Source organism: Anopheles bellator, chromosome 1 (assembly GCF_943735745.2).
Source record: "Anopheles bellator chromosome 1, idAnoBellAS_SP24_06.2, whole genome shotgun sequence".
Lineage (NCBI taxonomy): Eukaryota > Metazoa > Arthropoda > Insecta > Diptera > Culicidae > Anopheles > Anopheles bellator.
In genome coordinates, this window is record NC_071285.1 from 7,928,805 (window position 1) to 7,948,654 (window position 19,850).

Below are 19,850 nucleotides of genomic sequence, written 5' to 3' on the forward strand. Positions count from 1 at the left end.
GACCAAAGGATGTCGAGCACGGCACCAAATTTGCATGAGAAGGTTCATCGAAATATTTGAAGGAAGCAAAAAAAAGGGGGTAAAATCACGAGAACCTTGCTTAAAGCTCAGCCACCGAGAGAATCTGCCAATGCGGGCTGTGGTCTTGGACTCTGCTCGGGGTTTGCGCTCCGGTATGGGGCACGATTCTTCGGAAACAAGTAACGACGATGAAAAAAAGCGCCAGGAAAGGAATCGTTGGCCAAATTCACCTGCCAATAAAGAGATAAAAAAGGCCAAAAGTTAGATGAATAAAGCGGGCAGCAAAGCGTAACATGAACGTTGCTACCGAGAAAAGTTCCTACGGACAGTACGGCTTTGATGTTTAACCTACATTTATGGATTTTGTATTGAATATTGGAGACATTATTATTAGTGTATTTTTATTGCGCTCGGCCGCATGTGGAGAAGCTAATCTGGGCCAAGGAACCGAAAGCAACAGATGGCAAGGACGGCATCCTTTGAAAGGATATTATCCTTTAAAATGTGGTTAGCCACAACAAAGACCACCAAATAGGACAAGGAAGCAGAGGGAGCGGAGAATTTTCTTACGAAGTTCAATCCTTCCATAATAATGATGGAATACGATATAAGGGAGCAAAAAAATATGGAGAAACGTATCATTTCTTTCGCTGACCCAAGGGTAATAAATAATCCGTTACTTTTACCTGCGACGTCTGCAAAGATTGGGGCAAAATATTGATCTTCGGTTCCGGAACGAGCCCCCGGTGCTTGCATTATCTCGTTCGGTTGGGATCTGATTGCCGAAAGATTGATTTTTAGACAGGAGCATTTACTCAACAGAAACAATCGCCATTGGAATGATTGGCAACTCAATAGTGCAACTCAAATGCAGTCCACTAAATCGCAAATGAAGAGTATTTTTCAACATGAAGTATCCGTCACAACTTTTACATATGGTCATTTTTTTAAATTTCGTCCTTGTCCCAAACGGAATTTCGAGAGCGAGATCTGTTGGTCGGTTTCGCAATCCGTTCGGGGCAGATTCAGGTTTCTGGTTTATGGTTTCGGGTTGTTGTCCTCAATTGCACCACGCATTTTCTTTCAATAGATGGCGCGAAAATGCTCGGAAAAATCGGAAACCTTCAGGAACCTTCGGAAAAGTTCGTGCTGACTTCGGGCGGAAATGAGAAAATGTCCCTCAAAAAGTGAAGTGAGCAGTGAGAAAGTGAGTCAAATTTGACAGTGAGATGAGAAGGTTAACAGATTGAAGGTTTGACGGTGAACACTTTTCGCTATGACAAACCATCAGAGTGGAAAGAACAAACCTGTTCTTACGTTCTTATAAGGCCTAGTCGGCACACTCTGCCGTCCCGGTCAGTTGGGTAATTGTACATTATTTATATTGCACCGGTAAGATCTGTTTCTGCGCAAGCCCCCGGTAGGTAAGACCGGTTTCTGCGCAAGCCTATTTTTTTGTCACTGTGCTATCGTCTCAGCGAACCGTCGCGATTTTCATGAAGACTTGAACGAAACGTTCTTTGTTGGTAACGTGAACGAGTAACGAGTAACACAAAAAAATTGATGCAGGTCACCTACAAGGCGTTGGAGACGGATACAACGTAATCAAGAGCTCGGCATCCACAAACTGCTTCACACGGCTTCAAACGCTTCCAATGTTCAAATTAAAAGTTTTACTCTACATAAGGAAGCGCAATACATTATTGTAACTCAATTTTATTTTCAATATACTAAATTCGTTCGGACACACTGTAACAAATATAACAAGTCTTGTAGAGTTCAATACTTCAAGAAGAGCTCAGGCAAACAATGCATAAACGCAGTTCCTACATCCTAAACGTCCTGCTTGATGGGTGGACTGTCCTCGGTTCGCTTCAGAATAGCAGAAGCATAATGTGTAACCCACGAAAATAACAAACGCCCATCGATGCCAGCGATGAACATTTTTAAGTACACTTCCTAGCAGGACCCTAATGGCACATGAAACCGGTCAACGGCCGCGCTGGCCACTACACGATGCCAGTAGCATTCGAAACTACGCTACCACTCAGCGAGGCATTTGCCTCCATTTCGCTCCGTACATGGTGCACCGCATCGTGCACCGTGGTGAACAATCGGCAGAAGGGTTTTTCGATGTCCCCGATGAGACCGCATCTGAGCATCGTCTCGTAAACCGGAGGTTGACACCCAGCCAACACGATCTGCAGCTGAAGCACCTCAAACTCACGTACCATCGCCTTAAACGTCCCGATGGCCGATGGGTCGATCGAACTGAGCGAGGTGAAATCGAGAACCAGGAACTTTACGCTCTGCTCAGCAAGACTTGGCTTCCAATCCGGATCCTTCCGTCGTTTGATCTCCTCCGTCAGGTTAATGCCGAGCGTTTCGCAAACCGTATTCTTGAAGGCAGCCCTCGAAGCGAAGTTCAACGCACCGCAGTAGTGGAATATCTTCATCCCGGGGTACTCAACGAGCTGCAAAGAGTGGGAAGGGTTTTAAAGGGGTAAGCAAAGCCGCAAGTGATGGAAGAACTTACCCCTTCGTACCGATTCAAATCAAGGTAGATGTCGGTGTTGGGAACGTTCCCCAGCAGACACGTGTACGGTTTGAGGGCACGGAAGAAGATGCAGCAAATGCTCAGTACGATTCCCACGAGCAATCCAATGTCGATGGCGAACGCCACCACGGAGAGAAAGGTGAGGATCCACACCATCCCGTCGATCGGGCTCTGGCGCCAGAAGCCCTTCAGTTGCGTCACCTGCATCAGTAGGCCCTTGAGCGACACTACAATGATGCCCGCAAGTACGCAGCGAGGCAGCGGCTCAAAGAAGGGACCAACCCATAGCAGGACGATCGCCAGCAGGCCGCACGAGATGACCGACGCGATCTGAGTCCGTCCGCCGACCGTGTACTGAATGGATGACCGCGATAGGGAAGCCGCAAACGGGAAGCAGGAGAAAAACGAACCAACCACGTTGCCCGCTCCCATCGCAAACAGTTCCTGGTTGAAGCCGATCTCGTAGTTTTCCCGCTTGGCAAAGATCAGTGCCATCGAGACGGAAACGGTGTAACCGACCATCGCTACCGGAATACTGTCGACGATGACCGTAGTCATGAGACTAAAGTCCGGCAGAGACGGAGCTGCAGTTGAGGGTAAATATGAATGAAATAAAAATTACATTTAATATTTAACCGTAACAAATGTAACCAGAAAACATACAATGAAAGGTACTCTTAAACCTTTTTTGTTCTGGGGTGTGTTACTAAATTTCCGGTTTCTACTCCCCGTCACCCTTTTCTAACAAAACAAGGGAGTGATTATTGGGTCAAGTAAACAACGAGAAGCGTTAAACACCTGAATCTCTGACCCAGCGCACCCAGATGGTTGCGAGGAACAATGGACCAATTCAAACCCCGAATCAACAACAAGCGTTTTCACCATCTGGCGGAACAAACTGTCCTAAGGTCGGGTGTTTGGCACCGTTTTGGAGCGTAATTAGTTCAACGTAAGCATTTCATCGATTGCTATTTCATCATCTGACGGCACGGCCAATGAAAGTAGCGATGACGCAGTTGTTAAGCACTTGTATGAATAATTTTCGTTCCGGGGCAACTGAATAATAGTGTCACAAATCGGCTGGTCATTAATCAACCAACTGGCAGCACAAACAATCGGCCCGTTGACCATGCGCCACTTACCCGGCAGCCCGGTGGGGATGTTTTCGATTGTTTTGAGAGTGTACCGCTCGCGCAACTCCAGATACCTGGACAGCAGCGTTCCGGCAATGACCGCGATCAGCTCGATCGGAATCGGTATGACGCTCCACTTGGCCACCTTCGGCTGCGAAACAAAAACCGGAACCAAACCGCAAAATAAAAGATCATTAACCGATCGCGTCCTTCGATTCCGGTTAGCATCGGTAGCCTTACCTTCAAGTACTCGTTAAACACAAGCACAACGATCGTGATGGCCGAAATGACGATCGCTGCCCAGTTCACGTTGGTGATCTGCTTGAAGATCTCGATGTATGTCTAAGGAGAAACACGAAATTGGTGAGGTGAATCTTCTTATCTTTCTACCACCGTCCTTAGCGGTCGCCCTTGATACCTTGACGATCTCAAACATACTGCCCACCGAGGGTAGCGTCAGTCCGAGCAAGTCCTTGATCTGTGAGGTCACCACATGAATAGCCGCTCCGGTCGTAAATCCTGACACGAGCGTCTCGGACAGCAGGAACGATATCACACCCAACCGGAGCAAGCACATGATAAGCTGCATCACACCGACGACGAACCCGAGGGCGGTAGCGACCTCCAGCGCCGTATGTTCCGGTTCATCCTCGCCCTCACTCGTGCCCGAGTATGCCAGGACCGTTTTACCAACCATGATCGACACCACGGCGAACGTTCCTGCGAAGGAGTACGATCAATGAATGGGAACCGGTTGCAACACACACTCTGTGGACTTACCCATGGAAATGTGGCGCGAGGTGCCGAAGAGAAAGTACACCAGTACCGGAAAGAATGCCATGTAGATACCGACCACCGGCGGTACGTTGGCCAGCAGTGCGTAACCGATGCCCTGGGGAATATGCATCACGGCCACCGTACAGCCGCAGACTAGATCGCGCAGCAGATCGCGACTCCACGAGTACTCCGGCAGCCAGGTCAGGAACGGGAACACGGTACTGCAGCAGGTTTTAGTGTCCACCTGTCGCACGTTGGCCACCAGTTCGTGGTATAGTTGCCGTTTCGGTTTCCGGTAGCGGTACGCATCGTTCAGCTGATCTTGCTGGAAGATCGGCCGAGTTACGGTGAGCTGTGGCCGGGGATTGGGTGTCCCCACATCACGGTCCTCCGCTAGTTCCTGGTAGAACGCCGGATTCGCGATTCCACCCTCTTCCGGATCCTTGTTCATCGTGGGCTAACACCAACTTGAACCGTCCTCTCCGCTCGTTAGCTCCGACACGACTGATAGGGTAATGGGGTTCACAGTTGGTCTCACCGGTCCAAGAACTTGAACCACTCGCTAGACACCTGGCCGGAGAAGGTTTCTTCCCTCTTATCTCGCTGGCTGGCGATTCGTACTTTATCTCTTCCTTTCCTGTCTCCGGCAGAGGCCTCCTGCACGACTGCGATCTATTTTTGTGCTCTGTGAATGGAAAAGAACAAACAGCTTAGAGAGGTGTTGCGGTCTGTCGGTGTTTGCGGACGGGCGGGGCACCAGGCGGACATGTTGACCACCGGGGCGGTTTGCGGGCTTTACAACCGCCAGCCATCTCAGTCGCTGGTTACCATAGCAGCAAACGCAGGCGACCGAAGCAAGCTGTCCACGCGCGGAACGTAATCCGGTCAAACAGTTGATCTTGACTCTGGGCTGTTTTTGTGAAACCTTCACCGCTCAGGGCTGATTCAACCAGGTCATTCCAGGCACACGATGAGATGGCGAAACGGTTTTTTGCGCCGCTACATTCCCCAGTAGGCGCCGGATCGGAAACCAGAATCTTCAACCGCGGGTTCGGTGAAAACTAGTTCATGGGAAGCTTTTCGGCACATTTGGCGTTCCAGAAACGGGTTTGTCCAGGGAGTGTGGCCGATTCGGTATGGTCACGTGACACGTCTAGTAGCTGAGGTTTGCGGGCACCAACCGATATGTTAATTAAATGTCAAGGCCTCCTCGAACGATTGTCTCGAACCACTAGATACTGGGAATGGTGCGAATTTGATTGACAGCTGGTGCCGTTGATAAGCGGCTAGAAGCTGTGGGGTACTTTGACTGAATTCGGCCAACCGAAAGAAAGAAGTAAACAGTATGCCCACTCTTGAGACAATTTCTTAATTATCTTATGGTCGCGGGCGAAACGCTATCAGCAACGGTGCACCGTTATGATCTTGTACGAGGCGTGAGAATGGCTACCGTGTATCCCCCACAGGGAGCATTTATCAGTTCCGTTCGCGAAGAACGCCGATGATCCGCCACGGCAACTGGCACGCGAGACGATGGTAAAGTGACGAAATTTCACCAACAAACAATGGCGATAAGACCGCAATCTGGCCGCGGACCCTTACGGAAGTAAACAGGTTGTGGCTTGCGTTGGTTCCGCCATCCCGAGCAGTTGGACCGGTGTTCGGGGTTTTATGACCTGCCCCCAGCAACTTCGACAGTAATTCAGATGGAGGTAAATACACGCCAACCACTTGCTTGTTGATTCTCGGTGTCGCCTTTTTTATGCTTTGTTTGCCATTCTCAGTGGGTCAACGAGTTTGAAACCGACTTGGCACATAGGATGATGATCAAGAGAAACGTGATCACCATGTTTTTTTATTTAAAAGGGGCTCTCGTAGCGACACAGGGTTCTGCTGCTCGTCCTGATTCGGCGACATGTTTTATTAAAATCACAAGGATAGGGGAAAGAATACGAGAATCGCCACGCATCGGTGTTCCAATTGTTTGCTTCGCAGTGAACTATATTCCATACTTCTGGACCACAGTTTCACATGCCGTGCCTTGCCACTTTCAGAAGTTGAACAATAAGCCACGCTTTAACGGTTGTTGAGGCAAACAATTTAGAAACATCGACCGCTCAGGGTCACAGCGTACACCAAACCAATCCAGATGCCTGATATCGATCACTTGCATAGTGCCACTTCGCAGCTTCTGGGCAAAATCACCTGATTCTACAGTGCACGAGCACCGGAATCTTGGTTTTTTACGTTTCGATCAGATTGAAGAGGCCCCAAATGCGTATAGAACACTTGTAACGACATAAGTTCAATCTGCAGCCTCTCGAACCAAACAATTTGTTTTCTAACCCTGAGCACCTTTCTATTATGATTCCGCTGTCGGACTCTGGGTCAACACAGACAAGATTTTTTTTTTATTTGCCACTCGAACTTGTTGCATGATCCTTTTTTTTCGGCGATCGATCCAAGATCACCTTCACCCGGCGAAGGCACCAGCAGAATTGCATTGGTGATCCTGCGCCCCCCGGGGTTAAAACATTTTCATCGGAACACACGATCAAGGTACTCACGCGATCGAACCGCACAGCAGTCAATGAACCGAACTGGCCAGCCGGTTGCGAAAACAGCTTCCACCAGAACTTATGCGTACCCGCGTGTCGACTGATTACTGATACGGTGGAATGGCGAACAACAGCAGAACTTGCGACCGGCGGGGGCACGTGTTCGCCCGAGCGAACCGAAACCAAACGCGTTCCGCAGATGAGTGATCGTCCGATGGCGCGGCGTCAAACCGATGCCGGTTCCAATAGCTCCCCTGCGACGACGACGACGACGGCCAAAAACAAGCTGATAGCTTATCAGGCACGCCTCATCCCGGAGGCCGGAGCTGTCATCTGTTCGATTCTTTTCAATTAAGTTTTGAGATTGAAAAGGACAGCAGGTCGTCGCGGATCCTGACGCGCGTATCAGCATCGTGTTTGTGTCAGGTGCGTTTGGCGTTCGGTGAAAAAAAACTCCAACCGAGAACATTCACAAACCGAGGAGACTTTATTTGACTCCTTTTTTTAGGCATAAATATTTTTACAGCGCAAAATGTGTGCTACATTCTTCTTGCAAACAGGCGAGTGAAACACGTTACGTAGATGGATGGGACAGGCTGTAAATATCAGACAAGGGTGAGCGTGGGTACGCACATCTCGTCGTATCAAGGATACCAAAATTTTCGTTGAAAGTTTACCGGCCCGAATGGCCCGTAAAGGTGTAATACTGATCGCACGCATCGCACAATGGGTCCTCGATCGCTCGATCGCTCGTTCTCTCTCTCTCTCTGGTTACTTCCAAATGTATTTTTTCGCTAACTTTACTTTAGTGTGTTACAACAGCCCCCTTTTTTTATTTAAATACAGAGTTTTCATAGCCCGATCTGCTGGATATTACGATGTTGCTTTTGTCACCTGCAACGTGTATTCTAACAGTGCCCGGATTGAAATCAAACGGTATCTACGGACCGCGCGCTGCACATATTAACTTCTACTTAAGAGCACTTTCAACAGGACGTTCTTTCGGAACGATGCGATGCGGATGCAAAGCGGGCCTGACCCAGCCGACCCTTCCCGATTTCCCGACCACCCGTTAAAGAAAGGGTAAAGAAGCGCCACGCGCCGGTACTACTTTTTCGGGTTTCCTGCTCGGCGCGCTCGCGGGAAGCGACACGCGTTGATATCATTACTCAGCCTTTTATTTCAATGCACATTTCAGTTTTAAAGAGTTCGTTTTTTACATTAACAAATTTAGTTTACCACTTTGCTCTCTCAACCCTTTGCTCGCACGCAGCGCACAACTGAGTCCTTCCGGGGCGGCGTGGTGATGATCGGAACGATGAGGGTGAAGGTGGCCAAATTAAAGACACTGATCGACCGATTGACCGAATTACCCGACCTTCTGACCGACACTTCCCTGCATGTGAGTGAGTTTGTGTGTACCGTGGAATATGAATGTATTGTTGCTAGTTGTGATCTCCGATACGTCCGCTCGATCATCACCGCGTGATCTACTAGCTGTCCGGATATGCTACGGAGCAGGATACGATGTATCCTGGTATAGGTATGTGAGTGTGTGTTTGTTTTGTTTCCGGATGTCTGCCGTGATCGCCTAGATCACACAATAGTAGATAGTTTTGGTATAAAATTCAGCGCAGAAAACAAAGTTTTCCATCTGATTCCTATCGTTCTCTTTCTCTCGTTCTCTCCTAACTTTCTCACTCTGGTAGAATGCAGAAATCAATTAGGGTAATTTAAGATCATACGATCGCACCGATTCACAGGTGCGGTGAAATGCTAGGAAGAATGATAATAAAAGAACATAAAAGAAAAATGCTCAAAGATCTCCCTTCGGGGATTCGAAATTAAATGCGAAACGAATGAAACCGAGGGAATGACACCCAGCCAGAAGGCGCGTAGTGTGAGGGAAGGGATCTTAAGGTGAAATGAGCTGTACAAATTCGAGGCTTTCTGATATTTCTTGTAAATGTTTTCACGATTTTTGTTTTACTGGCACTTTGGTACTGAATAACATCGTGTGTGGGTGGCACACGGCGGATTGATGAAAGAGGGGGTCCGATGGGACTACACCGATCGGGCGCACGGTTCTGCTGCTCCTCGAATGGCAACAACGGGGTGGCAAAATGGGGCAAAGGAATGATACGCGAATGAGAGTACCGCCAATACACAGCTCTACAGTACCATCCATCTTCTCCTCTGCTCTCGCTCGTTCCCTATCAACTACCGACTAATTGCTAACTGAATGAAGGGGATGTCCTTTTTGTTGCGCCGATAAAAAAAAACAAACACTGATTCGGGTTGGAAAGAAAACGGGACAAAATACAAAATAAGACAACCATTCTTCCTACCAGGCTCGGCCATGCGCTGCAGCCGTTTGAAGAATGGATTTGCTAACTGGGCGGAAAAGATACGAAAACGAAACAGAATTACGGACGCGCACAGCAGTAGGGGAATCGAGGATCCCCCTATACGCAGCAGCAGCATTAGCGCCACCCCGCTTAGAGGGTGCGATAGTTGCTGCTGCTGTTGCCGTTGTTGTTGGCGTTCCTTTGCATGGTGTAGAATTTGTAGAGGACGATCGAGATGGCCAGCGAGCCGTAGGCCAGGATTATGCCGCCGACGAACGAGTACGCATCGAAGCGCTTGCAGTGCGGCACCGGAGTCGGTGCGGGCGTTGTGGTGGTCGGCGGTACGGCCGTGGTGGTCGTGTTTGGAGCAGGAGTTGGTGGAGCCAGGGTTGTAGTGCTGCTGGTGGTGCTGGGGGTAGTGCTGGTGGTGGTAGTGGTAGTGGTGGTTGTATTCGGGGGGCTCGGGGTCGGTGGCTCCGGCGTCGGTGCCGGTTTGGCCGTCGTGCTGGTTGAAGTTGTGGTTTCCGTAGTCGTTGACGTCGTGGTTGCCGGAGTGGTCGTGTTGTTGTCATCTAAAACGAAGTAGAAACACAAAGTAATATTTTACAATTAGGCTTCTTTCCCATAGCCAAACATAAAAATCGATTGGATCGAACAATGTATAAATGTTGCTTCGAATAGGTCGTAACATTGTTTACAGTTACTGCAAACTCACAGCTCCATTCGTTCCCCAAATAAACAAGCAAACAATGCCACAGAAGTAGCTAGTTAATCTGCACCACAGATTTGCGATTTTTATGCGACCGATGGCGCGTTGACGCCGCGATGATGTCACTCCCCGCGGTATCGAATTTGCATTGGCTTGGGGAATTCCTCACGTCCGCTCACGAAGGACGATAAGGGGGGCCGCCTAATGAACGGTCGTAAAATGAGCCAACTGAATGAACCAGTTATGCTGCTGGCCTCGCTTATTATCGCTCGAATTTGTTTCGCAAAATGTTCAGCAACTTGCTGCTCAATATGGACACACTTACCGGGGGTAGCAGGGTTGGTCACATCGTCAGCTTCGAGCACCGCTTCCGGAAGCTTCTTGTCCGTTGCCGCTGGAAAGGAACAGGGCAGTTTGATACGTAAATTAGTCGACAATGTAGAGGCGAAGGCGGAGCAATGACGTCAAATGTGTTGTGGGTTGTAAAAACGTCAGCCGCCCACATCACACAATTCCTTCCACGGACGGGCACTCGAAAGTGCTGACAGACTGAAAAGAGTGCAATAACAATAATAACGATACTCGCAACGCATCCAACTCCCCGACTCCGTGAGATCGGAGCGGATGTTTAGAATATCCTTCTTATTCAATGATATCGTTTCCATTCGCAAAGGCAGAATACGACACCAACCACACACAACCGGCATCGGCATGGCAACAGGAGGAGGCTCCGAGGCTCCAGCGGGAGGGTAATATAAACAGAACTGCAACACGCCCGGCCGCGGCTCTCCGCTGGAGGTGCTGATGTATGCAAAACTGTGCACTCGGCGCGCTCGCCAATCGCGGGCTTATCGCGAAAAACCCTGCCCCTCGGCCGAGCACGCCGCGATCATCCCGCGCGCACGGTCCCGCTTCGAGCGGCCATCGCCGGTCCACCAAAGCCCGAAGGGCGAAGGCTACTTCAGGCTATTTTGCACGTACGCGATCTGCCGCGCCGCTGTGTTGGTATGGCGACCAGCAATGGCTAGCGACGATAAAAAGTCGTTAAACGCACACGAAACGCGGCGAGGCTGAAGCGCGCGTTCCGGCGGCTATCACGGTGGTCGCACCGATGAATCATAATAGGCAGAGCGCCAACAAAGCCAAATTGCTTTAACCTCCTTTTGAATGGGAGTGATTGAAGCCAGATTGGACACCACCAGAGACGACCGCGAGATCGATTGCTGCAACAACAGCCTGCTGCTCGTTTGTTCTGGTGAAATTTGCTTTCGCTGGGGCTTACCTGGGGTTCCATCCGCCGGTTGTGGCTGAGCGGACGCCAGGACAACGAGTGCACTAATCAGTGCCAACTTGATGGTGCACCGAGACGAAATCATCATTTTCTCCGATCCCTTCACGCTGGACTGGAACTACTTCTCTTTGGCAAAATTTTGCGAACAGCACACTTTTCTCCTTCACTTAGTCAGCACAAACGTACCGCACACAATCCTATTTGTTTCGTGGAAAGAGAAAAAGCATTAGACAGAGAGAGGGAGAGGGCGAACCATTAGGGAGTCTCGATCGCACACGGCTTTCGCAATCCATGTAGCAGCTTGCAAGGGGTACGCCAAAAACACCATTCACTTATCTACGTAACACTCTGAAACCGTCGCCGGGAACGAAAATAAAACAGAAAAGCGCGATTGACGCACTAGCTCTCTGGTGGCCAATGGCGGTTCCTTGGCCCAGTAATAATGGCGACGCAAGTGCGGTGCCAATCGGTGCGGCCATTCGAGCGCCGGCACCGTTAGGAAGGATGCGGGTCCAACCGTCCACACCAACAGAAAAGATGGTCCACTTGCCTCTTTTAAGTTCCGAAAGCGGGGGAAAAGATAAAGCACCGAACGATTTTCGCACGACCGATCAATGAGACAACCAAATACACAATGACACAAGCGGACTTATATTTTTCACCGACCGAGCTTGCGGTTTGACAGCCGAACTGTCAGATGTGACAAGCAGAGCGGATATTTGGGAAGACGAGTCGCGAATATCTGGTTTGTTTGAAAAGCAAATCGCCATGTCGAGATAGAGCAAACTGATTTATTTTCACGAATAAAACTTAGTACTAGCCACACGGTTCGCTCGTTCGTAATAGTAATATAGACGATACACATTACACTCTACCTTGCGCCTTATGCAAGCAAATGGAAAAGTAACGCTAGAACGCAAAATGCCACGGAATAGAGAGATGGGAGGAGGCAGAACCGCGAAACCGCTGTTCCCCTGCTCGCGTATTTAATAAAGAAATCCCGCTCGCTACCAGCGCGGTTAGTGGTCCTTCTTTTTCGGCTTCTTCGGGTTGCGCGAACGGCTCTTGGCCTTGCACAGTGGGCAGATTGGGGCGTTCCGATGGATTTGCTGGTGGCACGATAGGCACGATTTCATCGGCGGCGGTTGCTGTCTGCTGAAAGGCGTGAAGGGAGACAGAAAAAGAAAGGATTGTAGCTCTCTCACAATTGCCCACTACAAACTTTTGCCGTGTAACTACGCTTTCAAATACGAACGGAACGATGAACAGAATCGCGAATCGTAAACAAATAAAAAGAAACGAAAAATCACCTCAAATTCACATTGAAATCAGACCTGAATGTCGGATGCCCAATGCCGATCGTGGACGGTGCCTGCTGCAGTCGGTTAGTAGGCAGTTCCGGTGGCTTGCTTATGCGCATGGCAACGGGTGGCGGCGGCAGGAATCCGGGCGGAGCCGACGGAGGCAACGAGGTGGCCGGTGCGTCCGGAGGCAGCGGATGGTGGGCGGACAGCGGCGGACGGGAGAATGTGGCCGTCGGGGTCGACATTGGCTTGTTGGTGGCGTAATAGTTCTGGAATCGACTGTTAAGAGGCAGAATCACGAGGTGCTATTAGAGTCCTTAGCGACAGGGTTCCCGTCTGCTGGTGTCTGAAGCTTACTCAGGAGAAATGGTGGTGCCTTCCTCTTCGTGCAGCTCCGGCAGTCTCTCTAAACCCAAATACTCGCGGCGCATCGTATCGACGTCGGTCTTGAGCGGTACGTACTCCTCGTGGATACGGTTTGCCATATTTATCGAGCGGATCCGATTCTCTTCCGCCTGCTTTATGACCGTTTCCATCTGCCGGGAAAATAGTGGCCATGAGTAGACCATAATATATAGAGCAGCAACCCCCGGTACTTACTGCGTTGATGTCGGCGTGGATTTGCCGAAGTTCTTCTACGTGACTCATCTTTTCCTGCATTAGCAGCTCCAGCTCGCGGCGGTACTCCGACAAGCACTTCTCCTCGGCGTCCCCATTTTCCACCTCCCGGACGATTTTCAGCTTCAGCTTCTCAAGCTGGAGTGTTTTGGACCTAGGGAAACAGCGCGCAAAGCGAAGCATATGGCATCAATTACGAAGCAACGAGACGGAAAAGGAAACCTTTGACCGGAAAACGCACCTTATGTCTTTCATTGCTTCCAGTTTAGCGTAGATCGTTCTCTCGTCAACCGCACTCATTTTTCCTTGTTTGCCGTGCTATCTTTTATGTTTATTTTCCTCTTTGTTGCACTACTCGTCACTTGTAATTTCAGTTATTCAGGATAATCGAGTTATTCAGGATCGACCAACATCCGTCACCCTTGCTTTTCTTATTCCTCACGGAACTCGGGAAACTGCTTTTCACAGCGACGAGATGAGAAGATGCTTCCGAGACGCTTTAGGAAAATGGCCGATTAATCTTTCATCTTTCGACGACACGTGAAGTGGCAAACCGTACGTTATAAACCGCACAACCCCGGAACGCGAACGTATGAACCTATGAAAACCTGAAGAAGAGTTTTTGTATGAAAAACTAAAGAGGAGGTTTTGTATGAAAAACTTAAGTAGAGTTTTCGTATGAAAACCTAATGAGCTTTTGTATGAAAAACTAAAGAAGAGTTTTCGCATGAAAACCCAAAGAAGAATATTTTGGACAGACTGTTTACAAACAAAGATCCTTGCATATCGTGAGCCAATGTCTGTTGTTTTGGTGCACAACCGCCAGCATTGTGAGCCAAAAGCGAAGACACACCAAACGCGCGAAAGTCCTTCTAGCTGTTTTATTTAATGCAAAGTTAAAAATGGTCTTCGGTTTAAATTAAACTTATCAAAACTATGTTAAAAGCGGTCGGAATACTGTGAAATCGATTATGGTGCTGATTGTCAGTCAACCGACTCAGTGCGTAGCGTATCCTCCACCAAGTGTGTCCGTTCGTGGAGAAGCAAATTTCGGCGCTTGGCAAACACCCTCTCGCACCTTTCGCACCGGTGTTCCGGATCCGGTGCGTGCACCTTCATGTGATCGCGCAGGGTATAGATTCTTCCGAAATCTTTCCCACACACCCCACACGGATAGCGCGGAGCTGTTGCTTCGTGCACCTTACTATGAGCCTGCAAATCCGAAGTGGTGGCGAACCTTTTCTCACAAACACTGCACTGGTGTGTTCGTTCGATCCGGTGCCGACGTTGGTGAATGTTTAGGCTTGCTTTCGTTTTGAAATATGCCCCGCACTGCTCACACCGGAACCGCCACCGGTTGTGGGTTTCGATGTGCCGCCCGAGATGCTGCAGCTCGTGGAATGATTTAGTGCACATTTGGCACCGATACTCGAGCTCCGGCTCCAAGCAGCGTACGGTGGGACCGCTAGCACTTTCCAGGACTTCTCCAGCCTTTGTCCGTGTGCCATTATCCGAACTGACCTACCGTAAGAAAGCGCAAAGATCAGCGAAACGCAAGACGCAAACAAAGATCATCTTATGAGGACTTACTTCCTTCTCGAGCTGACATTCAAACGATTCCAATTCCTCCTCAATTCCGGCACTATCTTCCGAAATATCGCTTATTTCCCCGTCGGAAACTTCTTGCTGCATCTTCGACCAGCATCAGCATCAGCAAAAGGATCAGATCCGCACAAAACGTAAACACCATTTTGACATTTCTACCCATTTTCTGTCAGTTGAGAGTGTTTGTTTATGTTTGGTTAATTTGCGATACTGCAAAACAGTGAATGGGCCAAAAAACGGATCAAACTAATTATCATGTACCACCGGAACCTTGCCCATCTGAATCCGTATGAATTGCACAAACATCTGATTAATGAGTACATCCTCACGAAACCGGGAGCAACGAAGTTGCTCGAGCGGGACGCGTCGCGCGACAAAACCGATCACGATGTTATCCGCGAGAACCATCGCTTCCTGTGGCACAGCGACCCGGTGGATAGCTGGGAAAAGCAGTTGGCCAAAAAGTACTACGACAAGCTGTTCAAGGAATACTGCATTTCCGACCTGAGCCGCTACCGGGAGAACAAGGTAAGCGAACTGCGGTAGTGCCGGAGCCCTATGCCAAGCCGTCCCCTGTTCTTGCCCCTCTCGAGGTTGCGCTGCGATGGAGAACCGAGAAGGAAGTCGTTCTAGGCAAGGGGCAGTTCATCTGTGGCGACCGGAAGTGCGAGGAACAGAGCGAGCTGCGCAGCTGGGAAGTCAACTTTGCGTACCTTGAACATGACGAGAAGAAAAACGCTCTCGTCAAACTGCGTAAGTGATGATGGTCGGCGCGCAACAATGATCATTTTACAAGAACCACTCCTTTCAGGTCTCTGTCCCAAGTGCTCGGATCGGTTGAACTATCGATCCAAAAAGAGGGAAATTAAACGAATGAAGAAACGTGAGCGGAAAATGAAATCCTCCAGAAGAAAGAAAACGGCGGAAGAGTTCCGAGATGATCCGGAGGCACTATCCGAAGCGGAAGCATCGGAAGGAGAACTGTCAACGGAAGACCATTACAACCTACCCGAAACGGAAACCACAGATCAGGCGTCCCATTCTGAAGCCTGCCCTGCGGATGAAAGCAACTGGACGAAAGGTAGTGATGGGTGCCGGTCAACTGTAATTTATTTTGTGCTAACTTCCCAAGTATGTTTTTCAGGACCGAATATCGAAGAAAAAACTCGCGAAGAAGAGTTTGACGAATATTTGGAAGACCTTCTTCTATGAACACTGGCGGGACCGTCACTAACACAATAGTTTTAGAAATATAAAAAGAAAATTGTAATATAACCTAAGGAAAAAGTTAATTTAAAAAAGTTTTTTTTAACACACCATTTCAATTCGTTTGATAATGCGAAAAGTTTCAAGAATCAGTAATTGAGCTTCAACAATTATCGCATAAACATTTGGCGTATATAAAAGTGCGTGCCAAATATGCAACATGTTTTACAAAAGGAAATCCCGCACCGAACACATGGAAAGGCATCAAGCCTGTCTTATCAGTTGCAGATTTATATACAATCGTTCGCTTTCCTCCGAGTTAGTACGACCTGAACCATTGCCGAGCGATGAGTTTGATTGGAGTTATCACTGTTTTGTGCCTTGTGGCAAGCGGTAGTGGTCAAAGTATAGAGGATCCGGACGTAAGGCACCGTCAACTCCCTTCGCTGGAACAAATTTGCTCCTTTCTCCGCAAACATGTTTTCAGGCGATAGCGTGTCCCGGTGGATACTGTACTCAGAAAAACCTGTGCCCAAACGCGAGCATAGCTTTGTCCACCACCGATACAGCAAACGCACAGGACAGCGGATTGATTACGTTGCGCCTTCAGGACACGGATGAATGCTTGGATTACATGATGATGTGTTGTACAACTTCGAATGGACCTTTGCAACCCATCAGCGATGAGGATGAGGTGAGTAATTCTGGAAATTCAATAAACGAAGGGTGGTATAAAATGTGTGACTGTAACTCCAGGAAATCGAAGTTCCGGCTTCATCCTACGCTCAGTGCGGTCAATCGAACGAGCAAGGACTAGTGTACAATTTTCATCACAACGATACTCTGGCACAGTACGGCGAGTTCCCGTGGATGGTGGCCGTTCGACAACTCGAAAACAAGGAAACCAAATTTGTGTGCGGTGGAACGTTAACGCATCCGCGAATCGTGATAACGACGGCGCACAATGTCGACGGCAAAGCGAACTTGATTGCTCGGTTGGGTGAGTGGGATGTTAGCACGAACAAGGAGCCCTACCCGTACAAGGTACAACGATTAAGGGAGAAGCAGAATCGTAGCCGGAATCAACTCATAATCTATCTTTTTTCCTTCTCATTAGGATGTGGCCGTTGAACGGATAATAACTCACCCGGGTTACCGGTACAAGCCGATATCGAACGATATTGCATTGCTCGTGCTTGAAGAGATTGTCGTCTACGAGCAGCACATCCGGCCAGTTTGTCTACCGGCCCCTCAGGATCGATTCACCGGGATACGCTGTTTCTCGAGCGGATGGGGTGAAGTTGGTGGGATCTACGCAAACATAATGAAGAAAATTGAGCTCCCGATCCTATCGCGGGACAAGTGCTTGAGATCGCTGCGTGCTGCAGGGCTGGGGCCAAATTTCTCCCTCTCCAAAGACTTTTTGTGCGCTGGCGGCGAAGCAAACGTGGACATGTGCAAAGGCGACGGAGGATCGCCATTGGTTTGCGCAACAGACGGTGGATCGTTCGTGCTGGCTGGAATCGTTTCATGGGGCATCGGTTGCGGTGGCCACAACATCCCAGGCGTTTACGTTGCGGTCAGCAACTACGTAGATTGGATTGAGGAGACTGTTGAAAACATTAGCATGGATTAGGATGCACACCTGGGACCTGGTTGGTCCGTAAATCTCGCTTAATAAACGCTTCAAAACATGGTTTTCCATTATTCTGGTGATCACACGTCTAAATATTATCAGTGTAGTTCCGGGATTTCCCCGACCTTATCTACTGCACGTTTTTTTCATTCAAAGCGAGAGCTGGTCAAAAGCTTACCAGTTCCATCGCCAAGTTTGACCATCTTAATTTCCGTTACAATTTGTATTGTTTTATTGATTCAAAAATAAATATACTTCGAAAGGGTAAAAGAATCGCACAGGGTCATGCCATATTAGCGGGGCTCAGTTAATAATGCTTGTGTTATTATTATTTGTGTATTTCATCGATCGCCTTGCCTTATCTTTTTAGCATTCGCCGCTATACGATCGAGAGATGCAGTGTTAATCTAGCAACCGATGAAGCATGCCGTCTTCTCGAGGCCAATGTGTGTTGATTGTGCTGTGGCTAGCCGTAAGAATATTGGGTGAAGTCGCGGACAAAACGGTAGTGTAGTGCAGCACGTGAAATGTCCCCTGTAATTGATTCATTTGACGCCTTTTCAAAACAGCCATGCCCTGGTGGGTTCTGCCAACCTAGGCACGTTTGTCCCCAAGGGGGGCCAGGACAGAGCGTGGATCCTCAAGACGCGGGCCTTATAACATTACGATTGTTAGAGGACGAGGACGAAGATATTTGTTTAGATCTCATGATGACCTGTTGCTTGACGCCCAACGTTACGACGAATCCTTCAAGCTACGGCACTATAAAGGTACCGCTGCGCTGTTGTAAATCTAGCGTTAAATTAACGACGATGATTTGTTCTTCTATCTCTCGCGGTCCCTTTCTGTAGGTTGATAATAATGATATTTTTCCAAACGACACGTGCGGTGAAAGCAACCCAGGTGGGTTGAAATACAAACTAGAGTCCGACGGGGCAGGCAAGGCCTATGCCCAATACGGCGAATTTCCCTGGATGGTGGTTTTGATCGAGGAAACGTATCAGTCAAGCGGCCAGTCAAGGTACGAGCCGATTGGCGGAGCATCCTTAATTCATCCGCGGTTCGTCGTAACGGTGGCGCATATTTTGGAAAACCCACTACCAAACAGAGTGTTTGCCCGCTTCGGCGAATGGGACTTTGCCAGCCAGGCGGAATATTGGCCAGTGGAGGTAAGAAACGTAACAAGCTATGACTAACAATGAAGAGGCTAACGGTAATGTATCTTCTACATTCTCTCTATTCGCCAGGATATCGACCTTAATAAAAACGTTTTCATTCATCCGAATTACATTGCCAGAGGTTTTAAAAATGATATTGCCCTGGCCAAACTGGAGCAGCCGCTAGTCTACAAAACGCACATCCGGCCCATCTGCCTACCAACTTCGGCTGCCAAGGATCAGTTCGAAGGTCAGCGATGCACTTCGAACGGGTGGGGTGTAGAAATGAAGACCAGGACGTACGCTTCTGTGATGAAACGAGTTGATCTGCCCATCCTGCCGCGTGAAAAGTGTGAAACAATGTTACGAGCATCCAGATTGGGACCATTCTTTAAGCTGCACTCCAGCGTCATCTGTGCCGGTGGTGAGCGGGATCTGGACATGTGCACCGGCGATGGCGGCTCCCCGTTAGCGTGTCGGACGTCCGCTGGAAAGTACGAGTTGGCCGGGATTGTGTCCTGGGGACTTAGTTGCGGAGATCAAAACACTCCGGCCGGTTATGTCGATGTTGCGCAATTTGTTGGGTGGATCCATGAAAAGATCGCCGAAAATGACGTTGCCTGATAATGGGGCATTTTAGCGCCGGATCAATAAATAGTGTTCCAAGATTTTCTCACGAAATATCAAACGCATTTATTATGCTGTTTGAAGTCCGTCGAACCGAGTGATCCGAACCGAATTCAACTCATTCTTTTTAATGTTTCCAGATTGATTTTTGATGGAATAAAGTAATAAGATATTTTAATCTTCCTCGTTAGATTATTGCGTGATAGTGAACTTTTGTCACAAACTGTGAAAAATTCGTTGGGCACAACCACTGGGCACCGCCTAGCCGAGCGATCCGGAGCTGTCATCTTAAGTCAACGCAAA

The 19,850-nt window shown here is 48.9% G+C and overlaps 7 protein-coding genes across 10 annotated transcripts; 3 read left to right on the plus strand and 4 right to left on the minus strand.

The window, feature by feature from the left end:
* Positions 1 to 1,771: 1,771 nt before the first annotated feature.
* On the minus strand, positions 1,772 to 5,081 carry LOC131211371 (solute carrier family 26 member 10-like). The gene is made up of 6 exons (XM_058204808.1): positions 4,492 to 5,081; positions 4,130 to 4,431; positions 3,952 to 4,053; positions 3,721 to 3,862; positions 2,558 to 3,162; positions 1,772 to 2,495 (listed from the first exon to the last, which is right to left on the minus strand). Exons 1-6 carry the CDS (start codon positions 4,937 to 4,939, stop codon positions 2,031 to 2,033), a joined length of 2,064 nt encoding a protein of 687 aa, XP_058060791.1. The 5' UTR covers positions 4,940 to 5,081; the 3' UTR covers positions 1,772 to 2,030.
* Positions 5,082 to 7,999: 2,918 nt separating this feature from the next.
* On the minus strand, positions 8,000 to 12,050 carry LOC131212764 (integumentary mucin C.1-like). The gene is made up of 4 exons (XM_058206810.1): positions 11,945 to 12,050; positions 11,386 to 11,591; positions 10,429 to 10,497; positions 8,000 to 9,966 (listed from the first exon to the last, which is right to left on the minus strand). Exons 2-4 carry the CDS (start codon positions 11,480 to 11,482, stop codon positions 9,545 to 9,547), a joined length of 588 nt encoding a protein of 195 aa, XP_058062793.1. The 5' UTR covers positions 11,483 to 11,591; positions 11,945 to 12,050; the 3' UTR covers positions 8,000 to 9,544.
* Positions 12,051 to 12,171: 121 nt separating this feature from the next.
* LOC131216436 (zinc finger C4H2 domain-containing protein) lies at positions 12,172 to 13,806 on the minus strand. Of its 4 annotated transcripts, none has more exons than XM_058210930.1 (5): positions 13,558 to 13,806; positions 13,299 to 13,470; positions 13,056 to 13,234; positions 12,729 to 12,977; positions 12,172 to 12,546 (listed from the first exon to the last, which is right to left on the minus strand). In XM_058210930.1, the coding sequence occupies exons 1-5, from the start codon at positions 13,614 to 13,616 to the stop codon at positions 12,414 to 12,416; spliced, it is 792 nt and encodes a 263-aa protein (XP_058066913.1). In that variant the 5' UTR covers positions 13,617 to 13,806; the 3' UTR covers positions 12,172 to 12,413. The 4 variants fall into 4 exon arrangements, with proteins under 4 accessions (XP_058066913.1, XP_058066912.1, XP_058066911.1 ...); XM_058210929.1 differs by having other exon boundaries at positions 12,172 to 12,549; XM_058210928.1 differs by having other exon boundaries at positions 12,705 to 12,977.
* A 461-nt stretch (positions 13,807 to 14,267) lies between these two features.
* On the minus strand, positions 14,268 to 15,049 carry LOC131213138 (myoneurin-like). The gene is made up of 2 exons (XM_058207110.1): positions 14,907 to 15,049; positions 14,268 to 14,837 (listed from the first exon to the last, which is right to left on the minus strand). Exons 1-2 carry the CDS (start codon positions 15,006 to 15,008, stop codon positions 14,301 to 14,303), a joined length of 639 nt encoding a protein of 212 aa, XP_058063093.1. The 5' UTR covers positions 15,009 to 15,049; the 3' UTR covers positions 14,268 to 14,300.
* LOC131213122 (protein FRA10AC1 homolog) lies at positions 15,011 to 16,240 on the plus strand. Its single transcript, XM_058207106.1, has 4 exons — positions 15,011 to 15,449; positions 15,515 to 15,674; positions 15,733 to 16,002; positions 16,066 to 16,240. The coding sequence occupies exons 1-4, from the start codon at positions 15,177 to 15,179 to the stop codon at positions 16,131 to 16,133; spliced, it is 771 nt and encodes a 256-aa protein (XP_058063089.1). The 5' UTR covers positions 15,011 to 15,176; the 3' UTR covers positions 16,134 to 16,240.
* A 163-nt stretch (positions 16,241 to 16,403) lies between these two features.
* On the plus strand, positions 16,404 to 18,040 carry LOC131207692 (inactive CLIP domain-containing serine protease A28-like). Its single transcript, XM_058200322.1, has 4 exons — positions 16,404 to 16,549; positions 16,615 to 16,821; positions 16,884 to 17,171; positions 17,245 to 18,040. The coding sequence occupies exons 1-4, from the start codon at positions 16,475 to 16,477 to the stop codon at positions 17,761 to 17,763; spliced, it is 1,089 nt and encodes a 362-aa protein (XP_058056305.1). The 5' UTR covers positions 16,404 to 16,474; the 3' UTR covers positions 17,764 to 18,040.
* A 156-nt stretch (positions 18,041 to 18,196) lies between these two features.
* LOC131215175 (inactive CLIP domain-containing serine protease A8-like) lies at positions 18,197 to 19,649 on the plus strand. Its single transcript, XM_058209560.1, has 3 exons — positions 18,197 to 18,533; positions 18,615 to 18,932; positions 19,011 to 19,649. The coding sequence occupies exons 1-3, from the start codon at positions 18,291 to 18,293 to the stop codon at positions 19,542 to 19,544; spliced, it is 1,095 nt and encodes a 364-aa protein (XP_058065543.1). The 5' UTR covers positions 18,197 to 18,290; the 3' UTR covers positions 19,545 to 19,649.
* Positions 19,650 to 19,850: the final 201 nt, after the last annotated feature.